The 17,593-nt window shown below is 37.0% G+C and overlaps 1 protein-coding gene across 1 annotated transcript in view; it reads right to left on the reverse strand.

The window, feature by feature from the left end:
- Nucleotides 1-17,593, reverse strand: part of LOC131778255 (uncharacterized) — a 30,905-nt gene that overhangs the window by 11,726 nt on the left and 1,586 nt on the right. Inside the window, exons 2-9 of the mRNA XM_066166447.1 lie at nucleotides 15,429-15,494; nucleotides 14,409-14,738; nucleotides 13,508-13,753; nucleotides 12,168-12,288; nucleotides 10,895-10,966; nucleotides 9,821-9,892; nucleotides 8,399-8,470; nucleotides 2,844-2,915 (exon numbers count right to left, since the gene is read on the reverse strand). Coding sequence (XP_066022544.1) covers nucleotides 2,844-2,915; nucleotides 8,399-8,470; nucleotides 9,821-9,892; nucleotides 10,895-10,966; nucleotides 12,168-12,288; nucleotides 13,508-13,753; nucleotides 14,409-14,738; nucleotides 15,429-15,474 — 1,031 coding nt within the window. The 5' untranslated portion in view covers nucleotides 15,475-15,494. The remainder of the gene's footprint in view (nucleotides 1-2,843; nucleotides 2,916-8,398; nucleotides 8,471-9,820; nucleotides 9,893-10,894; nucleotides 10,967-12,167; nucleotides 12,289-13,507; nucleotides 13,754-14,408; nucleotides 14,739-15,428; nucleotides 15,495-17,593) is intronic.

Raw genomic sequence — 17,593 nt, forward strand, 5'->3', positions numbered from 1 at the left:
TGACGTATGTGAAAAGTTCAGTTTGCGGAGTGTAGTGTATTGCGTTACCTAAGCGTCACTATAGTCACGCTATATCCTGTAAGACACGATCGGTACATGATTGTAAAAGTACATTCCTATGTAAAAGTAGTATTACTGATTCCTAGTATTGTATTGTGAATATAGCTTGTTGATTCCTTAATAAAATTCAGTTGAGCAATAGCAATGAAAGGAGTAACTTGACTGAGTCTAGACGACACAACATCCCTTGCGAACTGAATTCCCAGTTTTCTGGGAATTCCTAGGAATTCTCAAAAATTCCCAATTATGCAAATGACCCTTGCAAACCGAATTCCCAGTTTCTGGGAATTTCTGGGAATTCCTAGGAATACAGCTGTCAGTTATGTTAAATGGAAATTGCCAACTTCCACAATAATTAACAATAATTACATTGTTATCTTACTTCCCTAACCTACATTACTGGTTGCCTTTGTTAGAAAACCTTGGAACAGTCAAGCTCAGTTGCCTCAAACGCTGTCAGAGACTTTTTGTTGACAATACTTTTAGTAGAAATTTCATGCCTTAGACAAACAAATTCAACACCTAATTAATCTTTCTTTTTTCATGATTGTTGTCGCTGCTTTTTTTTTCAGTTTTTTGCTCTATTTTCATGACTAAGAGCAGATTAATTTGCATTAAATGGTACTTTGACAACATTAAATGTTTAAGTTCTGTTTACTTCAATTAAAAACACAGGGATGTTTTGGACACATTTAATGTGAACTTAAACCTACGTTATGTTTTAGCATTAAGATAGTATAAGCCAGGTTTAAGTCCAACTTAAATCTAGGTATAAGTGACCTAAACATCCACTTAAACCTATTAAACCTGAGTTTAAGACAGGATTATTCCATGTTTAAGGACACTCAAATATATCTTTTCTCCATGTGCTGTTTTAGTATTCACCAAAACAATTACTCTCATCAGCATTAATGGTGGATACTTAAAGCGCCATTTTGCAGCTTGGTTAATATCTACCACTAGCTTCTTCCACTTCGCTGAGTAATTGTTAGCACTAAACAGTTCTTAAAGAGGAAAACTTAAACTCGAACTAGTAGTACCCCTACCAGTCTGTTACGATATAATTTTTATTTCTTTTCCTTTTCCTTTTTTCTTTTCCTTTTTGCAATTAAAGCGCATTCAATACATCCCGTGTGATATCACGGACTTTCTAAATAAATGTATTCTGAGTCAGCGTGAACCGAACGCTGGATTTAAGATATATAGATTTCTTGAAGATCGCTATTAGAAGTTTCCTCATCGACATATAATGGCCAGGAATATATGGGCCATCTCGATTTCCAAAATTTTCAGCAAATTTCCAACTTCAGGTCATTTAGTTATTTGAGAGCCGTGACCGGCAGTCGACCTCTTGCAATTTCTAATTAAGTGTCAACATCCATGGCTCCGGACTCTGAGACCGACTTGAATCGTCGCCGATTCCTATATTAGCGCAATCACCAGAGTCCTGAGTTATCAATGAATATGAAAATTTCGGCAAAGAAAAAGGAGTTTCGTCCATGAAATGTTGTCTGTGGCACATACTTGAGCAGCCATTTCGAATTCTTGTTTACCCATTTCAAACTACGTGACCACACAGCTTAAAAGGTTTATTGCTAGGACTGCTCATTTTCTTGTGTTACGACTTGTTGACTTGCGGGTTTGGATGTTGTTTTCCAGACGAGAAATTTTAAGTTTTCAACTTGCGCATAACCGGGCTTTCATGAACAAAGTGGTTTATATATGACGTTAAACCGATGAAAAAAACTGTGATTTATTGCTTGGCTTTTCACCTCCTGGAGTAACAAGAGACACGAGATCTGAGTTTGTAATCGTTGCAGGTTAATTTTTTTTTTTGTATACTGCGAGTACGTCTTGTAATCGGGTAGAGCTAAAAACCAATGGAAAAACATCTTACAGCTTTGCAAATTATGGAAGGTTGGGCAAACCACAACTCTTTATCACACTCAAGACTATGTAGTCCTTATATAGTCCGAAAATAGTGTTCCGCGGGTAAACAAAATGGCTGAACGACGTTTGAATCAGTACACACGACACACGGCTCGATGTTATGGTCTTTCGAGTTCTCCGCCTTCAGTTGAGGTGCTGTCTCGAAAAGTAAACTTCGTCAGTTGAATTTCTTCAACTGACTTTATTTTTCATGCTAAAGAAGTTCCGGAATATATTAAAACTGCTGCCTAGGCTTGCAAACTTTAATAGCTTTCCGTACAGACTATCTTGAAGTATCTTAAGTTAAAAAAGCATTTTGTGCTGTATTATCCCATTGTTTTATTATACATGGAAACAACCACTCACATCCGTATCGGTGGCCAGTGGTGGATATTTAAATCGCCGTTTTGCAGCTTGGCAAATATCAACCATTGGCTACCTCCACTTGGCTGAATAGTTGTTAGCTATGAAGAATTTCTAAAGAGGAAAGACTTAAACTCGAACAATTGGTACCCCTACCAATCTGTTTCGATGTAATTTTCATTCCTTATCTTTTCTTAGAGACTGAATGAGCACAATTATTATGAATTGGGAACACGTTATTACGCACCAGTCTTTGTTGGTGACTGTATTTTTGTTTAGCTTGGTTTTTGCGTAGATTTGGGTTTAAGGCCCCTTTAGCATGAATATTGAAGCAGGGCCTTAAGAAAGTTGCATTAACACCTGGACTAGAAAAAGTTATTTGAAACGTTTTTTCGCATATTGAATATGCGATATCACCCACGCACTCAAATGTCTGCTTTGGATTCCATGCGTTCCTCTTACACCAATATTGAAAAAGACTCCAAACTTACAGCCACTTCAGCTGGGTATTGTTGCTGAAAATGCCTGATGGTAAATTCCTCAGCCGGTTGTTGTTCAACTGCCTATCAAAAATAAGTTAATGTATTTTCAATTGCATGGTACACGACAACAAAGTTCAGAGAATAAGAGGCTAGAAAAAAACTTGTTAGTTCTTTTAGCATGCTCTGATATAAGGGCAAAATTCTTCAGTACACAAAGCGAGTCGGGTCAAATGACTTTGAAACTTCTATTCAGTCTCAGAATCTTATAATTGAATAAAATCTCGTTTGAATCAGTACACACGACACACGGCTCGATGTTGTTGTCTTTAGAATTCTCCGCCTTCAGACGTGATGTGGTCTAGTAATGTTATTAAAGAATTGAAAGTTAAATCCTCACAATGAAAATAAACTCCACCTGTTAAAATCCTACAACTGAATTTATTTTTCAAAATAAGAAAGTTCCGCAAGTAATTAAAGCTGCTTTCAAGGCTTGCTAACTTTAAAAGGTTTCCTTACAGACTATCATGAAGAATTCTTCATTAGCATGTTATTGTTCATAAATTGTTATCGCGTCCTCTAAATATCCTAAGTGGTTTATATACGACGGCAAAGCAATGCTTAGCTATCCCTGGGCAAAGCACGCGAGATTTGCGCTTTTAATCGCTGCAGGGTTATAGCAGTTAAAATCATCTCTTTAATGTGCTTTATTATCTCACTGGTTTCGTGTATACTACGGGTACGTTTCGGTGGTAGGGTAAGGCGAAAACCAAAACTAAACATGTTCTAGCTCGGCAAATCATTGAAGGTTAGGCAAACCACGATCCTTTGTCACCCTCAACACCATATATTATTTATCTTTAGACAGGTCTTGTGCCTTTCTGTCCTGGATTTGCATTGGATTTTATCCAAGGCATTTGTTTCACTAGTCAACTTCAATTTGTTGTGGAAAATCGCCAATGCAAAATCGTTCACAACAGAATTCAGAAGAAAGTTTTTGTCCAAAAAAACATTTAAAAGTGGTGTTTAGTAAGTTACACCAATTAAGAAAGGTTAGGAAACACACAAAATGCTTGCAAACAGACTATTAGCGTCAATAAAGCGATGCTTACTTTTTAGTCTGCGATAAGAAAACGAGCTATATTGTAGAACAAAATGACTTAGGGTTTTTTTTTTAATTCAAAGCACTGAAAACAACTGAACACTTTAAAATTCCTTTCTACTCCCTCCGTATCCTCCAATCACCTATTGCTATAATACATAAGGCTTTACCATTCGAACTGATATGAAGTGTAGACCACTAAATGAACCAGGCGACGTTTATTTGTTTTTAGGGTGGGGGGTAGGGTAGGTAATTAAAAGATATCAAAGGAAGTTTGAAAGGGAAAAACTGTTAATTAAGAATGTGTGGAATAGACAGACGTTGGCAGAAAAGTGTGAGGACAATTTTCTTGTGTTATGACTGGCTGATGTGCGGCCCAGTCTGGGTTTCCATACGGGAAACTTGGTTTTTAAACATGCCCAGAGGTGGCCTTTTCGAACGGTGCCACATAGCTGCAATGATATCGGTGTACAAATGTATGTACTGGTTTCCGCAGCCAGCCGTAGAATTGTGCCTTACTGATAATACTTGAGGTGGGGAAACTAAACCGCCAACAAGTGCATTTTAATTTATTTGCCTAAATTGCCAAAAAAAAAAACGCAGGAAATGGCATTTCCGAGACCCTACATTTAAAAAAATGTTCTGTAAGAGCATGCGCCCAGATTCCCTAGTTTGGACGGCCTTCACGGCTTGATATTATCTTCTCGTGCGTTCATAAAAAAGTTTCATGCTTCACCTGGAGGATGTCAACTTATCGATCAGTATAATTTTATGATGTGATGACAAGGCGAACAATAACGTGTAATAATAACAACCAGCGCTGCGTTCAAAAATACAAACAGTTTAACAATTCATCGGCGGTGTGACGGTAGCGACGTGATTCATAATTTCGTTCTTCGCTACATACGTGCATTGCATGAGGCTACAAAGTTTGTCGGATGTGATATATTATTACGACCCTTATAAAACCACTACCACAATGATAACGAGACTTCTGAAAATCATAATTCCCCTCGATGAAGTTAGACTTTTCTTTCCATTACGAATTCTTGGGTAATCATTTTAAATTTCGTGACCACACAACTGGAAAGCGGTGTTAATTACATTCCACCTACTATAAAAGGTCAGGATCCATACTAAATGCCTGCAAATGCCTCCGCCTCCGCAAACAATCCCGCACACGCCGCCTAATTAGTATTGAAATTGAGGTGGTAACTAGACAATGCTTAAGAAACTGTAAAAGCTTTTAAGATATGATCGCTGCGATCGCTGCAAAAATATTCAGCAATCGTTACTAGCATATGGAAACCAATCTCTTATTATTGTCGCAAGATACACTTTAGTTCTATCTCGACGATCGTCGCAATCACAAGCCGGTTGTCGGAAGCATCGCTAATATTTTTCTCTACCGATAGAAGCGATTTTAACGAAATAGAAAATAGGCAATGACATAAAACAGAACATCCGGCTATCGACCTCAATCCTTGGTTGGAGGTTCATGGAACCTACTTTTTTTGCGAGTGCGATTGTTGAACTAATCGAACTTTAAAGATACCATTATTCTCTTACATGTCCCCTATTAGGATTTTTCCTTTGGCTGGTCTTTATGTTTGACTCAGAAATGAAGTTACTCACTTACTTACATACGTCTAGCAATGTTCGCAAAATTCAGTATAACCGTTTATTTAAGAAAAGTGTTATTTACAGACAAATGTTATGAATTCAGATGCGTAACTGTTGGCAACTTGGGATTTACTTTACACATCCAACCGTTTGATTGACAGCAGCTGAAATCTGCAAAGAGACTCATGTATTCCCAAAGCTTTACCTGCTGACCAATCACAACCGACTAGTTCAGGATATGCAAATTATTATGCTGCCCGCTGATTAAATGGGCACTGCAAGTACATGTCGCGAAAGACAATAGCATTCTGGGGAGTTTGCGTTGCCACAAGCCAAAAAAGTTTTTTTTGGAGAGACCACACTTATGGACAGCGATTAAAAGTGTTAATTTCACAGATTTTGTCCAGCGCGCACTGCAATAACATAGCTCACGAAATTCTATCTTGCTACAAGTTACAAGATTTGTTCAGTTGGTTCACAGACAAAATAAGGAAACTTCCTTTCTATATCACCAATTTGAACGAAAAAATTGTCCAAATGCAGGCGTTAATCGGGCTAATAAAGCATATCAGTGCATAGTTTAACACCAATGAGATCATCGATTGCCTCAAACCCGCGGATATATCTCTAGTTTCCATCCACCAACATCTTGAAGGAAACGTAAATTCACGTGTTTTCTCAATTGCGCTTGTGGCAAAGAATATTTGAAAATTCTGAGAATTGACCAGGATCTCCTTTTGACCGTTCAAACTTCGTTCGTTTATCTTCTAGGTTGAGGATTTTAGGTTTCATGACAACTGAATGGAGAATAGATGCCGGGTTGTCCTTAAATGTTGCGTAAATGTGATCAGTCGTAACGCTCGCGCGCTCGCGTGACTTACAAAATCAAAAAAGGTGATCAGGAGGCGCCTTCTCGATAACTTACGTTGAAATATCAGGTCATGAACGACGCACAGTGTGGAGAAGATCAAAATTAGAGAATAAAATTCGGCACTCTGGTCATTACAGACATATCGCGTTGCTTAAAAGGACACAAAAACAAGTTAAAATACGTAACAGTGTTTATATTTACAAGACAACACGCATACACTCTGAAAGAGTTCTTGCAGTTTTTCCCGAGTTTTGGTACACGGAACGCGATGAACTCGCCCTCCTTTCTGCAAATTTGTTGCCATCATTAATGATGTTACGCTGTAATGGACCACAATGGTTTTCAGCGACGAAATCGACATTTCCCTGCGAACATCAAAATCAACTGAACAAAGCCAGCTTGATGCATTACGTGATGTGAATGTGCAAATTTTCCCTCGTCATATGACCTGTCTCGCGAAACCAAACTTAGTTACTCTAAATCTCTTTAAATGTTTACCTGATTTATGGAAAGCACCTGATTTCTCTTTTGGAATGCCGGGACGACGTATCGAGTCATATGAAATACTACCAGCTATCCAGCGAAATCCTCGAGTACAAGTTATTTTTGTTTCATTCTGGTCATTTTGGCCTCGACATGAAAAATTAAAACAGTTGCTGGTATGTTCTAAACATCCGAACACTTTAGGAATCATTGGGAATACGGTGAAAATACTTGTTGCCACCAAGAGCACGAGGGAAAATGTGAGGCAGTGAAAGAAAGCCAGACTGACTGGAGATGTTTTCGAGTTTTTCGGAATTAAAGTTGTTGTCGATTACATGAGTAAAATATTTGCAATTTCTCGAGAGTGACAGCTATTGTTTAACTAACAATTGATTCGTAAGTGCCTATCTGGCCTATATGCACCAGCAGACAAAACCAGAATACTCTTGACAAAATTAAAGGACAAATTGTGTCATGACAAATTTTTTTCTCGATTTTTGCATCCGCTTAAAAAATTCAGAGCTGTCAAATTTCGTCAGCGCTTGATCTGCTCATGAGACAGCCGGTATAGTGTGCCAATGTAGTGACAAATTGGTGCTCCGACAAAAAAAAAAATATTTGCATTAAAAAACAAACAAAAAAACAAAAACAAACAAAAACAAATGAAACAAACAAAAAAAAGAACAAAAACAAAGCAATGTATTTTTGATCTTTAAAGATCGTGTGATCGTAAGTTTGTTTTTAATAATCTCAATTATTGTTTTAAAAATACTCCACCTCAACTGCCGCCGATTTTTTATTACCACAGTCTGTAGAGTGCTGAGTTATCCGCGAATATGAACATTTCGGCGAGACACGAGGGAATTTCGTCCACAAAATGTCGTCTGCGGCACACACGAGCAGCCATTTCAAATCCTTGTTTACCCTCAGAAACTACGTGACTACACAGCTAAAAAGATTCTATTGCTAGGCTGGTCATTTTATTAAGAAAATTGTACCGAAAAACAAAGTGTATTTTCCTTTAGATACTTATGACAATCTCATCTACATGACAACGAAAAAAACCTTCGAATGCAAATGTGCGCTCAACATTTATGGCAATTCCGTTTGCTGTCCGCGATTTCAATTTCCACTTGATAGTTTTTGCCAAGTTTATGCAATCTAAACACTTTCTGCAAATTTTTATGACGACTCCGTGGCAGCTTTAATTTAAGCTGAGGCAGCACAAACAAACTTTTTTTAAAGGAAAATAGTGTACCGCGAGTAAATAAAATAGTAAATAAAATTCTCAAACGTCAAAGAGTACATCTCACGCACCACTCACTCCCCCCCCTCCCCGGCCTCAATTTTTAAGAAGCCAGAACATTTCTCTCTCGTGACTAGTTTTGATTGGAGCCGACAAATTGTTGCCCTGAGCTGCTGCTATTCCCACAAGTGCGAAAAGTATTAGACGCGTTCCTTACACATGAACAAAGGTTCCAAACTTACAGCAACTCCATCTGGGTATAGTTACTGAAAATGCCTGATGGTAATTGGTTCAACTGGTTGTTGTTCAACAGCCTATCAAAAATAAGTAAATGTGGTGTAAATTGTGTGGTATTCGACAACAAAGTTCAAGGAATGAGTATGCTCGAAAGAAATGTTTTTTTCTTCTCGTGCCCTATACAAGAGCCTAAAATATACAAGTTATCAAACTAATGTCTTTCAAGAACTGATCTCATCGAATAGGCTTGATGTATGAAGGCCCCAGAGAAGATAGAAAAGCTTTAATTTGAGACAACACTAATTGAGACCTCCTAATGGTGAAAGTGTCAAAATCTTGGGAGCTTCGAAAAACGATGTTGTAACTGGGTCTTTTTGTCTTTCTTCGCTACATGAAATATTCAGGAAATATTGATTTGCTAAAAATATCACTTTTCCATGCTCTTTCCTACACTCATTACCACATGGAACAACGGGGAAAAGAACACCTTCAACTCTATTCGTCTAACCTGACCCTGTTTTGAACTGTCGCATGGTAACCATAGATGCTTTGCAATATCACGTGACTGTGTAATTTTTCAGGAAATTGCTTTCTTTTAAAGATGCATCATGCGGCATTTCTCTGTTCTTTTGGAAACTTATCACCGAAATACTTGTGAATGGCGAAATTAACCAGTGTTGTTGACTGCTGTAAAGCGACTATTTAAGAAAGGAGGGTCTGAGGTAGAGCCACCCCAGCATTGCTTTCTTTACATTGTGTTTTCTCTGATAATGTATGTAACGAACAACAAATCTTCCCTTCCCTGTTGATCAAGTTTTATTGTTTTTTGTCAATGTTACAATTGACGACTATACTCGCTGAGTGAAATTCGGTTACAGGTGGCCCAAGTTCTCTATGAGAAATAAGCCTTTACGAAAGTTTTAGCTCCGCTCTCTAACTTTCCAGCGAGAATTCTAAATGACCAGCCACTTTAAAGTCCTGCGAACCCGCGGCAAGAACGTCTTGTTAAACCCGGAGACCGTAAGGAAATGGTCGGCCTAGACACGACTCGAATTTCTCCCCAAAGATCAGTCCATAGTCTAATATACTAGACCAAGAATGACATTCAGCCACCCGAGGAAAGAAATAGTTATTTAAAAAAAAGCTTTGTGTCGGATTCGCCCTTTGAGACTGTAGAAAGTAGGCAACATGTGAATGATGCTTTCCGTAGTGGAATTCCCGCGCTTAAAAGGTGTCCAAATATTTGGCAGAAGTTCTATGGAATATATTTAAATAAAATTGGGGAAAACTATCTGGCTCTCGCGCTGCAGAGCATCGAAAAATTATCGTTATCTACGGAGTTACAGAGCGGGGCGGAAACTCCCATACAAAGTTTTATAACATAAGCCTCCACTGATTTAGGTTATAAATGAGCGGTGGTAACTTACAGTGCCTTCAGCTTGGTATAGTTACTGAAAATGTCTTGCGGTAACTTTTTAAGCTTGTTTTGGCCCAAGTTCCTATCATAAAATCGTTGCATTATAAAAAAAATTAGAAATATGTATACAAGAAAAAAAAAATAATAGAAATAAAAACTTTTGACTAAGCCCTGCTGTATGGCCATTTATCTAACTTTTCTTTGACATCTGCAACCATTTTGATGCCTTCTCCAGGTTGGATGGACCCCTTGTTTTACGCCAGGTTGGGAAGGAATACATCGATGAATCAGTAATCGAAGTGTGCTATTATTAACAATATCAATTAACTTAAGGGTTTAGAAATTCGTAATTCTTTGCAAAAACAAACTTTTTTCAAAATATTATAATGTTTTGCCTTTTTAGATTCCAGCCTCCAATTCATTGAGCTGAAGGTATGCCTAACAGAAAGCTTTGCAGCCGGTTGTTTACTCAACTCCACCTCAAGAAATTTTTCATATCACGATCGAATGCCGATAAGCGCTAACTCAAGGTTACATTTTAATCTGGGTTTCTTTTTGCTCCGTTATTCAAAAGCCTCTTTGAGATAATTTTCTATATCGCTTTCAGAGCATCCAATTATCACATTCCAGAAAAAAAGAATTCGGATCTGAAATCAGATTTCACACACAATAACCCTGGGTTATCTTAACCCAGCTTTAAACAACCCCGCCCAGTAGATTAGGGAAAGGTCTTACTTGACAACCAAAGTTGGTTATTGCTCCTGGAAACTTTCTGTGGCCAATCTCTCAGTTGATTCTAACCCAAGTCCCACTTAAGATGTTACTTCATATGTTTTGAATAGGAGCGGTTTGTAATGCGAATAAACGAAGCTGTTAATTAATCAATGGAATATGCAAACGAATATTAGCACAAAGCCATTCCAGATGAGAATCGTTATTGTGTTGAATACGCATGGTTTGCAAAGCGCGGTTAGTGACGAATACTTTTATTTATGATCGAAATATCATCGTCAGTCCCTGTTAAGATATCACTGACCTTTTAAAGTGAAATGTAAACATTATAGATCTGTTTAATTTAGCTTACAGCCAACTCAGGTGAGTATTGTTGCTGAAAATGTCTTTTGGCAAGTCTTTCAGCTGGTTGTTACTCAGGTCCCTGTTAGAAAAAATCGATACAACTGTGTTAAATACATACGGTTTTAAAAACTGATGACAGATAATTTTATCAAGAGATTCTAAACCGCTTCTATTTCTTTCCAAACTCTTTTTTTCACCTTCGCACGATATTTTCGCTTCAACAGCCAATTGTTTAAATGTACTGTGTAGATCAAGTTATCAAACCAATGAGGATGAAAAAAAAATGGGAGTACGATTCAACTGTGATTAAGTAGACAAGTTTCCACGTGTATGATTGCATAGATTATGAACCAATGATCTTAAACCATTTCTTGTTCGAAATAACTTGGCGGTAAACGACATAGAGCAGAATGCAGTAACTTGAAAATGTCACAAAGGCCTTGTTGCATATTTCAATATTAATAATAACAAAACAACAATTTAAGAAAAGCGGCATTCAGTAGTAAACTCTTCCAGATGTACGCACCGAACAGTTTTACTCAAATTCGTCCGTTGTACACCAGAAATGGATAACTTGCACTATTGTTCCAGCCATTTCTCGGTGAGATGGTATTCATACCGTTAGACCTACTTTTTCACAGTTATGTTTGACTTTTACGGCTACATTTAAGCAGTCATGTAACACCTAAGATAGTTCTGAATATAATTAAAACAGTTGAATATATTGATATATATCTAAGTTTTTTGAAGTTCTCATGATTTGCTTGATATTTCAATTTCTAAGGGCTTCCTATGCATAAAGTACCGGTATTTCTAATAGAAACATAAAGTATACTCCGCCGTTATTGTTCACACTCAAAATATGTCCGTTTTGCGATTCCACTTTGCCTTCACGAAGTCACGAAGTACTGCCCTATTGTTTAGCTTTGTTCTTGTTTTGTGACCTACTGGCATGGACGTTAACTTAATTTTTAGTGTAGCCAGCCTCGAGTTTACAAGTACAGTTTTCCTTTTACATGGCTCGACAGACTTGGGAAACAGTAGTTCTAGTTAGGAATGACCCCCGTAGAAAACCCAAGATCAAAAAATTCAATATTGAAGAATTTCCAGTCATTGACGTCGACGGCACCACGCAAAGGCTAGTGTAAGACGTGTAAGACTGATTTAGAAGTCGCTCTCACTCAGTTAAGATGAAGAATGACATTCATTTGCTTCGTAATCTGCAGTTTAGTCTGCAACTTACATGGCACCTCAACAATTGATCTCTTGTTAATACTCACAACGTCGCTGTGGTAAGGGGAATTTTCCACGGAAACGACATCAATTCTTTTCCTGTACAGCTCACGCGCAACAGATTGTATGTTCCCTTCAAAATGTGGCAATCATAAGGGCCTGGGCACTCTGAATATTAGACATAAAGTATTGTTCATATAATTAAATCGCTAAAATATGTTTAGTATGTCATCACTGAGTTTGCATTGCAAACAAGAAAACCAACTTGTTTTATCGTATCGAGAAAAAAAAGAAGTAATGATCTTTAGAATGATAGTATACAAAGGAATGTTCATGAGATAAACTTCTAAAGTTAGGCTAAATTTAAATTTGCGGAATTTTTCAACTTTGGAGTATCTGCTTTGAACTGATTACTAACATACTCTTATCATATTCAGCATTTAGGGAAGTCAGAATTTAAGCTAAAACAAAAAAGAATTCAGTGAAAAGAGTGTCTTTCTGAGAGGCCGAACAGCGCTAAATAATTAGAATAACTAAAGAAAAATAGTTCTCAGGTTCATACGTAAGATGCGATTAATGTTTCTATTGCGCGAATTAAAAAGTGGATATGATAAAATGCTGCTTACAAACCGTATGACAAAATTACCGGTCATTAAGAAAAACTAATTAAAACAAATTGAGAACTAAAATTACCAAAACTAATCAAAACAAATTGACCCTTTAACTTCCATGAAGTGACCAAGAGAGAATTTCTCCCTACAATATCGATACAATTTCAAGTAGACAAGTTATGAGAATAAAGAGAAATATCAATTAAGTGGTTATTAGTTGATCCGGAAACAAATTCTCAGAACTAAGATCATAAGAATCGTACAGGAGTAAGTATACAGAATTACTAATGAGATCTTGGAAATGAAAGGGTTAATTGAAACAAACATTGTAAACGAACATCGTGCAAAAATCCTTACTGGTCGGAGGCGAACCAAAAAAGACCAAGCGGGGCAAACCAAAACACAAATCCAATGAGTAGCAGGGTGGATAGCTTGAACCCAGACCACTAGATTACAAGCTTTACAATATAATCACTCGGCCTCTTTTCCAAACAAAGATTGTCATTCTGATATAGCTGATCAAAGAAAGCCTAATCCGAATGAAGAAGTTTAAGATAATGATAATCTATCACAGTCTGTTTAAGATATTGATAATTTATCGCAGTCTAGAAGAACGGGGCAAATTACGGGAGCGACTACATCGAGGGCGGCGAGCCGTGGAGGGATACTAAGAAATTAAACAAGATATTAAGAAATTGACCAAATAGTACAGATTCAGGCATCCAATTAAAAAAGTGATATGGTTCCATTACACTTGTGTAAGGAATAAAACTCACCATCAATGTTGAGGCTAATTTTGCTCCTTGATACGTTATTATCTCTTCGTACCTCACAGCTGTAATTCACATTCTTCTCTGCAGCTACAAGCTGATATCTTACGCTGGTACTATTTTGAACAACAACGCCATTTTTTCTCCATACAATGTATGGAGCTGGCGCACCTTCCACCGGGCACCACAGGTTGGAGGTTCTGTTAAAAATTACAGTCTGTGTCTTGGGTACTTGGGTCATGGTAGGTGTCGCTACATAAAACAAAAAATAATGATAATGATAATAAAAAATGTATTAAGGCAAGCAAATGCTAGATGAATAGTCTGTATCCTACAGGACAAGCAAACCACAGGCATAATATATAAAGCAAATACATTGTGTATGGACAATCATATTTTACTCCAAAGTCACGGAGAACTTCTTTCGGTGTCTCTCTTTGTCTGTCTCTCTCTTTCTCTATCTGTGGCTGTTCGTCTGTCTCTTTGTATATCAGATAAAAAGCTACTTAATAAGGAAATAAATACTGCTACATGTGCAAAAAAACGTAATGGTAAGGTAGGCCAACGATATATTTCCTGAATATAAGTTGTTATATCAGGAAGTTCCAATTCGATTTAAATATTTTAACTACGTGCTTTAACAGAAAGTTAACAATAAATATCGTGCCTGTTTGATTGAAGGATCTTCCCGTGTAGTATGCATTAAAACTATAACTGCGAGAAGGGAAAAATCTTAACCCCGGAAAGGAAAGGGATAAACACCGCTACATGTGCGAGAAAACGTAAAAGTAATGTGGGCAAACGTTACATTTTCTGAATAGAGTTTATTCTATCGTGATGTTCAGTTGAATTTAAAGATTTTAACCAATTGCCTTAAGAGTGCTTAACTTGTCAAGAAATACCTTACTTGTTTGATTAAAGGATCTGCCCATGTAGTATCCATTGAAATCATATTTGAAAGAAGGGAAAAATTTTAACCACAAATATCGTCTACTGGATCGCACTACAGCAGTCTTGTGATCTCCACAGAATACACCAAGAACGTTGGCTGACTGATTATTGCCGTCACGGATCTCAAGATAATAGTCCCACAGACATGGTCGTGAAGCCCACGGGTAGCTGCGCATGGAAAAGTTCAGTTCCACGTAGTGTCCTTTTGGAGCTGAGAGAACATGTGAGTCCATAAACGAAGGAACTTTATCCCATCCTTTTGCTTGTTGAGGATGTTTTAACAAAACTACAACAAATACAATAAGTCAATTACTTGGCTTCCAAAAACAAAAATATAGATATCATACATCAAGAGAAAGAAAATATATGCAATTTTACGTAACAAAGGCCGCCACATTAGACCTCATCTGATCTCTGTCTTACAAGTATCACTAGTCCACTAATCAGATATCAGATCACTAAGCTAACAAACATCTATCGCACGACTAAAACAAAATTTTGTCTAGAGCTCGAGTTCAACGGGCTTCAGCTAGCTATTATAATACTGTCTTCCATTCCAACCAAGAGCTTACAAACTCTTTGCATTTGCGGTTAGTTTTTTGATTGAGAAAAGTGTTTCAGAGGATAAAGGGAAGTGGTTTATTTGTGAATTAGAGGAATAATTTATTGACGTCATCTTATTCTAGCACTTTACTTTGAAGTTTGATTGTACAAGGTAAATGCAGAGGCAATGTCTTTCACAGGTACAATCTTAAACTCAAAGTTAGACCATATAAACGTTTTTGCACTCTCCTCCCTTCCTCTCCTCTTTTCCTCCCTTTGCTCGTCCTTTCCCGGGCCTCCCCAAGCATCTTACCCTTCCTCCCCTCCCACACTACTCATGAGCTCCCATTCCATCCCATTTGCCAACAACGGCAAATGTTTATCATTAAATCAAACACTTTCGACAACAGTTGTGAACAACCGAAGGGCTTACAGAAAAGGAGGATGAAACTGCACTTAGCCACTGAGGGTACCACCATGACGTGTTGCAGTTTGTTTTCTGCAGAAGAAAAGGAAGAGTGTTTAATTTTCTCTTTCAATTTTTCAGCAAAAGAGGTTAATAAATTGAATCTTTTCAGAGCAGCTCGATGTTTTATACACAAGCTTCTGGAGTAACACTCTTGAGATTGTAATGAATTTGTCTACGTCGGCTATAGAACAATCGGAATCCTTCTGCAAGAAACCAAAAAAAACTTCAAAGATTTTCATAGCGCTTTCTGGAAAGTTAACTTTAAAAAGAAAGTCATTGTTTAACCCTATTGATAATTAAGATATTGGTTTGCCATTGTTTATCTACAGTGCTCTTTATCACTTGGATCATGCAGCTCAAAGGAAAAACTCCTTTACCTATAAGAACATTCCCCTTTTTTAATTTAGAATAATAAAAATAAAATTTTGTTTGTTGCCTTATGACTCAAGCAAAGAAAATTACGTCAAAACTAATAAATACAGCCACTCAGTAACCAATGGATTCTTTGTCTATTGTTCAGTCATACACAGCTAAAAGTTATACACTCTAAAAATAACAATAACAATATATGTTGAGACCTTGTAAAAGTGACCCTGTCTTCTTGTTTTATAACTACCGTTCATACTTCGAAGGACATTTGAATATTGTGATAAATATTTTGGTTTCTTCTAAAATCATAAACAGAATATTCAACTTTACATCAAGGTAGGTTTAACTCCCGAAAAATTTCAATTCGTTCATTCATCTTGCACATTGATAAATTTTTTCCAACATTTTAGTGTGTTATTTACGAGAGAAAAAATGTAGAACAGAGAAAAAAATATTCGGATTATTTAACAATGTATTGTTAGTTCTGCTGTCCTGATTTGTGCACATATCCTGATGTATCAAAAATGGACAATTTCATGCTCAACCGAGCTAAGCATTATCTTAGTAAGCTTGAAGGCATCAGTTTTCAGCCAATAATTTGCATTTCATAACAACTGACCTTCTGAGTCATGGCAAAAGAAATTGAAATAAAATGGAAATGGTTATTTTCCTTTTAATCTAAAAGAGACGAGAGCATTTTGCCTCGAATAACTGAAATTTGATTTTCGAATCAAGAGCAAACAATCTCACATTTGGCGCAGTTATAGGTTAAATCAGCCAGAAATATTCGTTTTTTATTGTTGTTGTTGCTGTTGTTGTTTGTAAAGAAAGGAGTATAATTGGTGACTTTGACTCTTCATGTACAATGTTCCAGAGTACTCTAAGATATTCCAGAATATTCCATTTTGCAACTTCCTATGTTTAGTCATGTTGCACGGTTTTAAGAATGGGATATGTTGTAATTATTTAGAATCCTATTCTTTGGGGAAATGTATTAAATGTTTTGTACTCTTTAGTTATATGAAGTCTCCAGTTTTCTATATTCAATATCAGTTTACTTTGCTTGATTGCAATAAAATTGTCCAAGAAAAAAGCAAAATCCGAAAAAGGAAAAAAGTCAGGAAGGAATTTGTTAGCACATAAAATGTCCCTTTCGCTTTATGCCCGTTAGCCGAAAAATTTAATATAATTCTCACCAAAGGGCACGTACAAGATGATGATTACGGATTTGAGTAATTCCAAAAGTGTTAAGTCAAAACCTCTATGCATATGTTGTAAACTGCATCCATTGAGACTGCTGTTACCAGTCTCAATTCACAAGAAACAACCGATTACTTCCTCTAAATTCATATTGTTGAGTCTTGTTTGTTTCGGTAATGATCAATAATTATTTCTATCGAATTAACGAGGGATCAAAGTGTTTTGAGTTTGTTTAAGTAAGCACGGACAACGATAGAAGCTGTGCAGTTTAATTGCAGTCTTCAATCTCACACTTTGACTTTGCCACTGTAATTCAAAATTTTGCACCAACGGAAATTAGTTTGGGCGTGGCTCGTGCTCTTTTGCGATCACGAACAGATACATTTTGATAAAACAAATAAGGAGCTTCACGTGATCTAACAGTGATGTTACAAGCCGTCAGTCTCGCAACCTTTTTAACCTTCAAAATTGACTTCAACAAAAATACAGACGGAGACATTTTTGTGTGGCTTACACAACATGTGCAGCCACATTATGGCACGATCCGATCGATCCAACAA

The sequence above is a fragment of the Pocillopora verrucosa genome, chromosome 5, assembly GCF_036669915.1.
Source record: "Pocillopora verrucosa isolate sample1 chromosome 5, ASM3666991v2, whole genome shotgun sequence".
In the NCBI taxonomy this organism is placed as follows: Eukaryota; Metazoa; Cnidaria; class Anthozoa; order Scleractinia; family Pocilloporidae; genus Pocillopora; species Pocillopora verrucosa.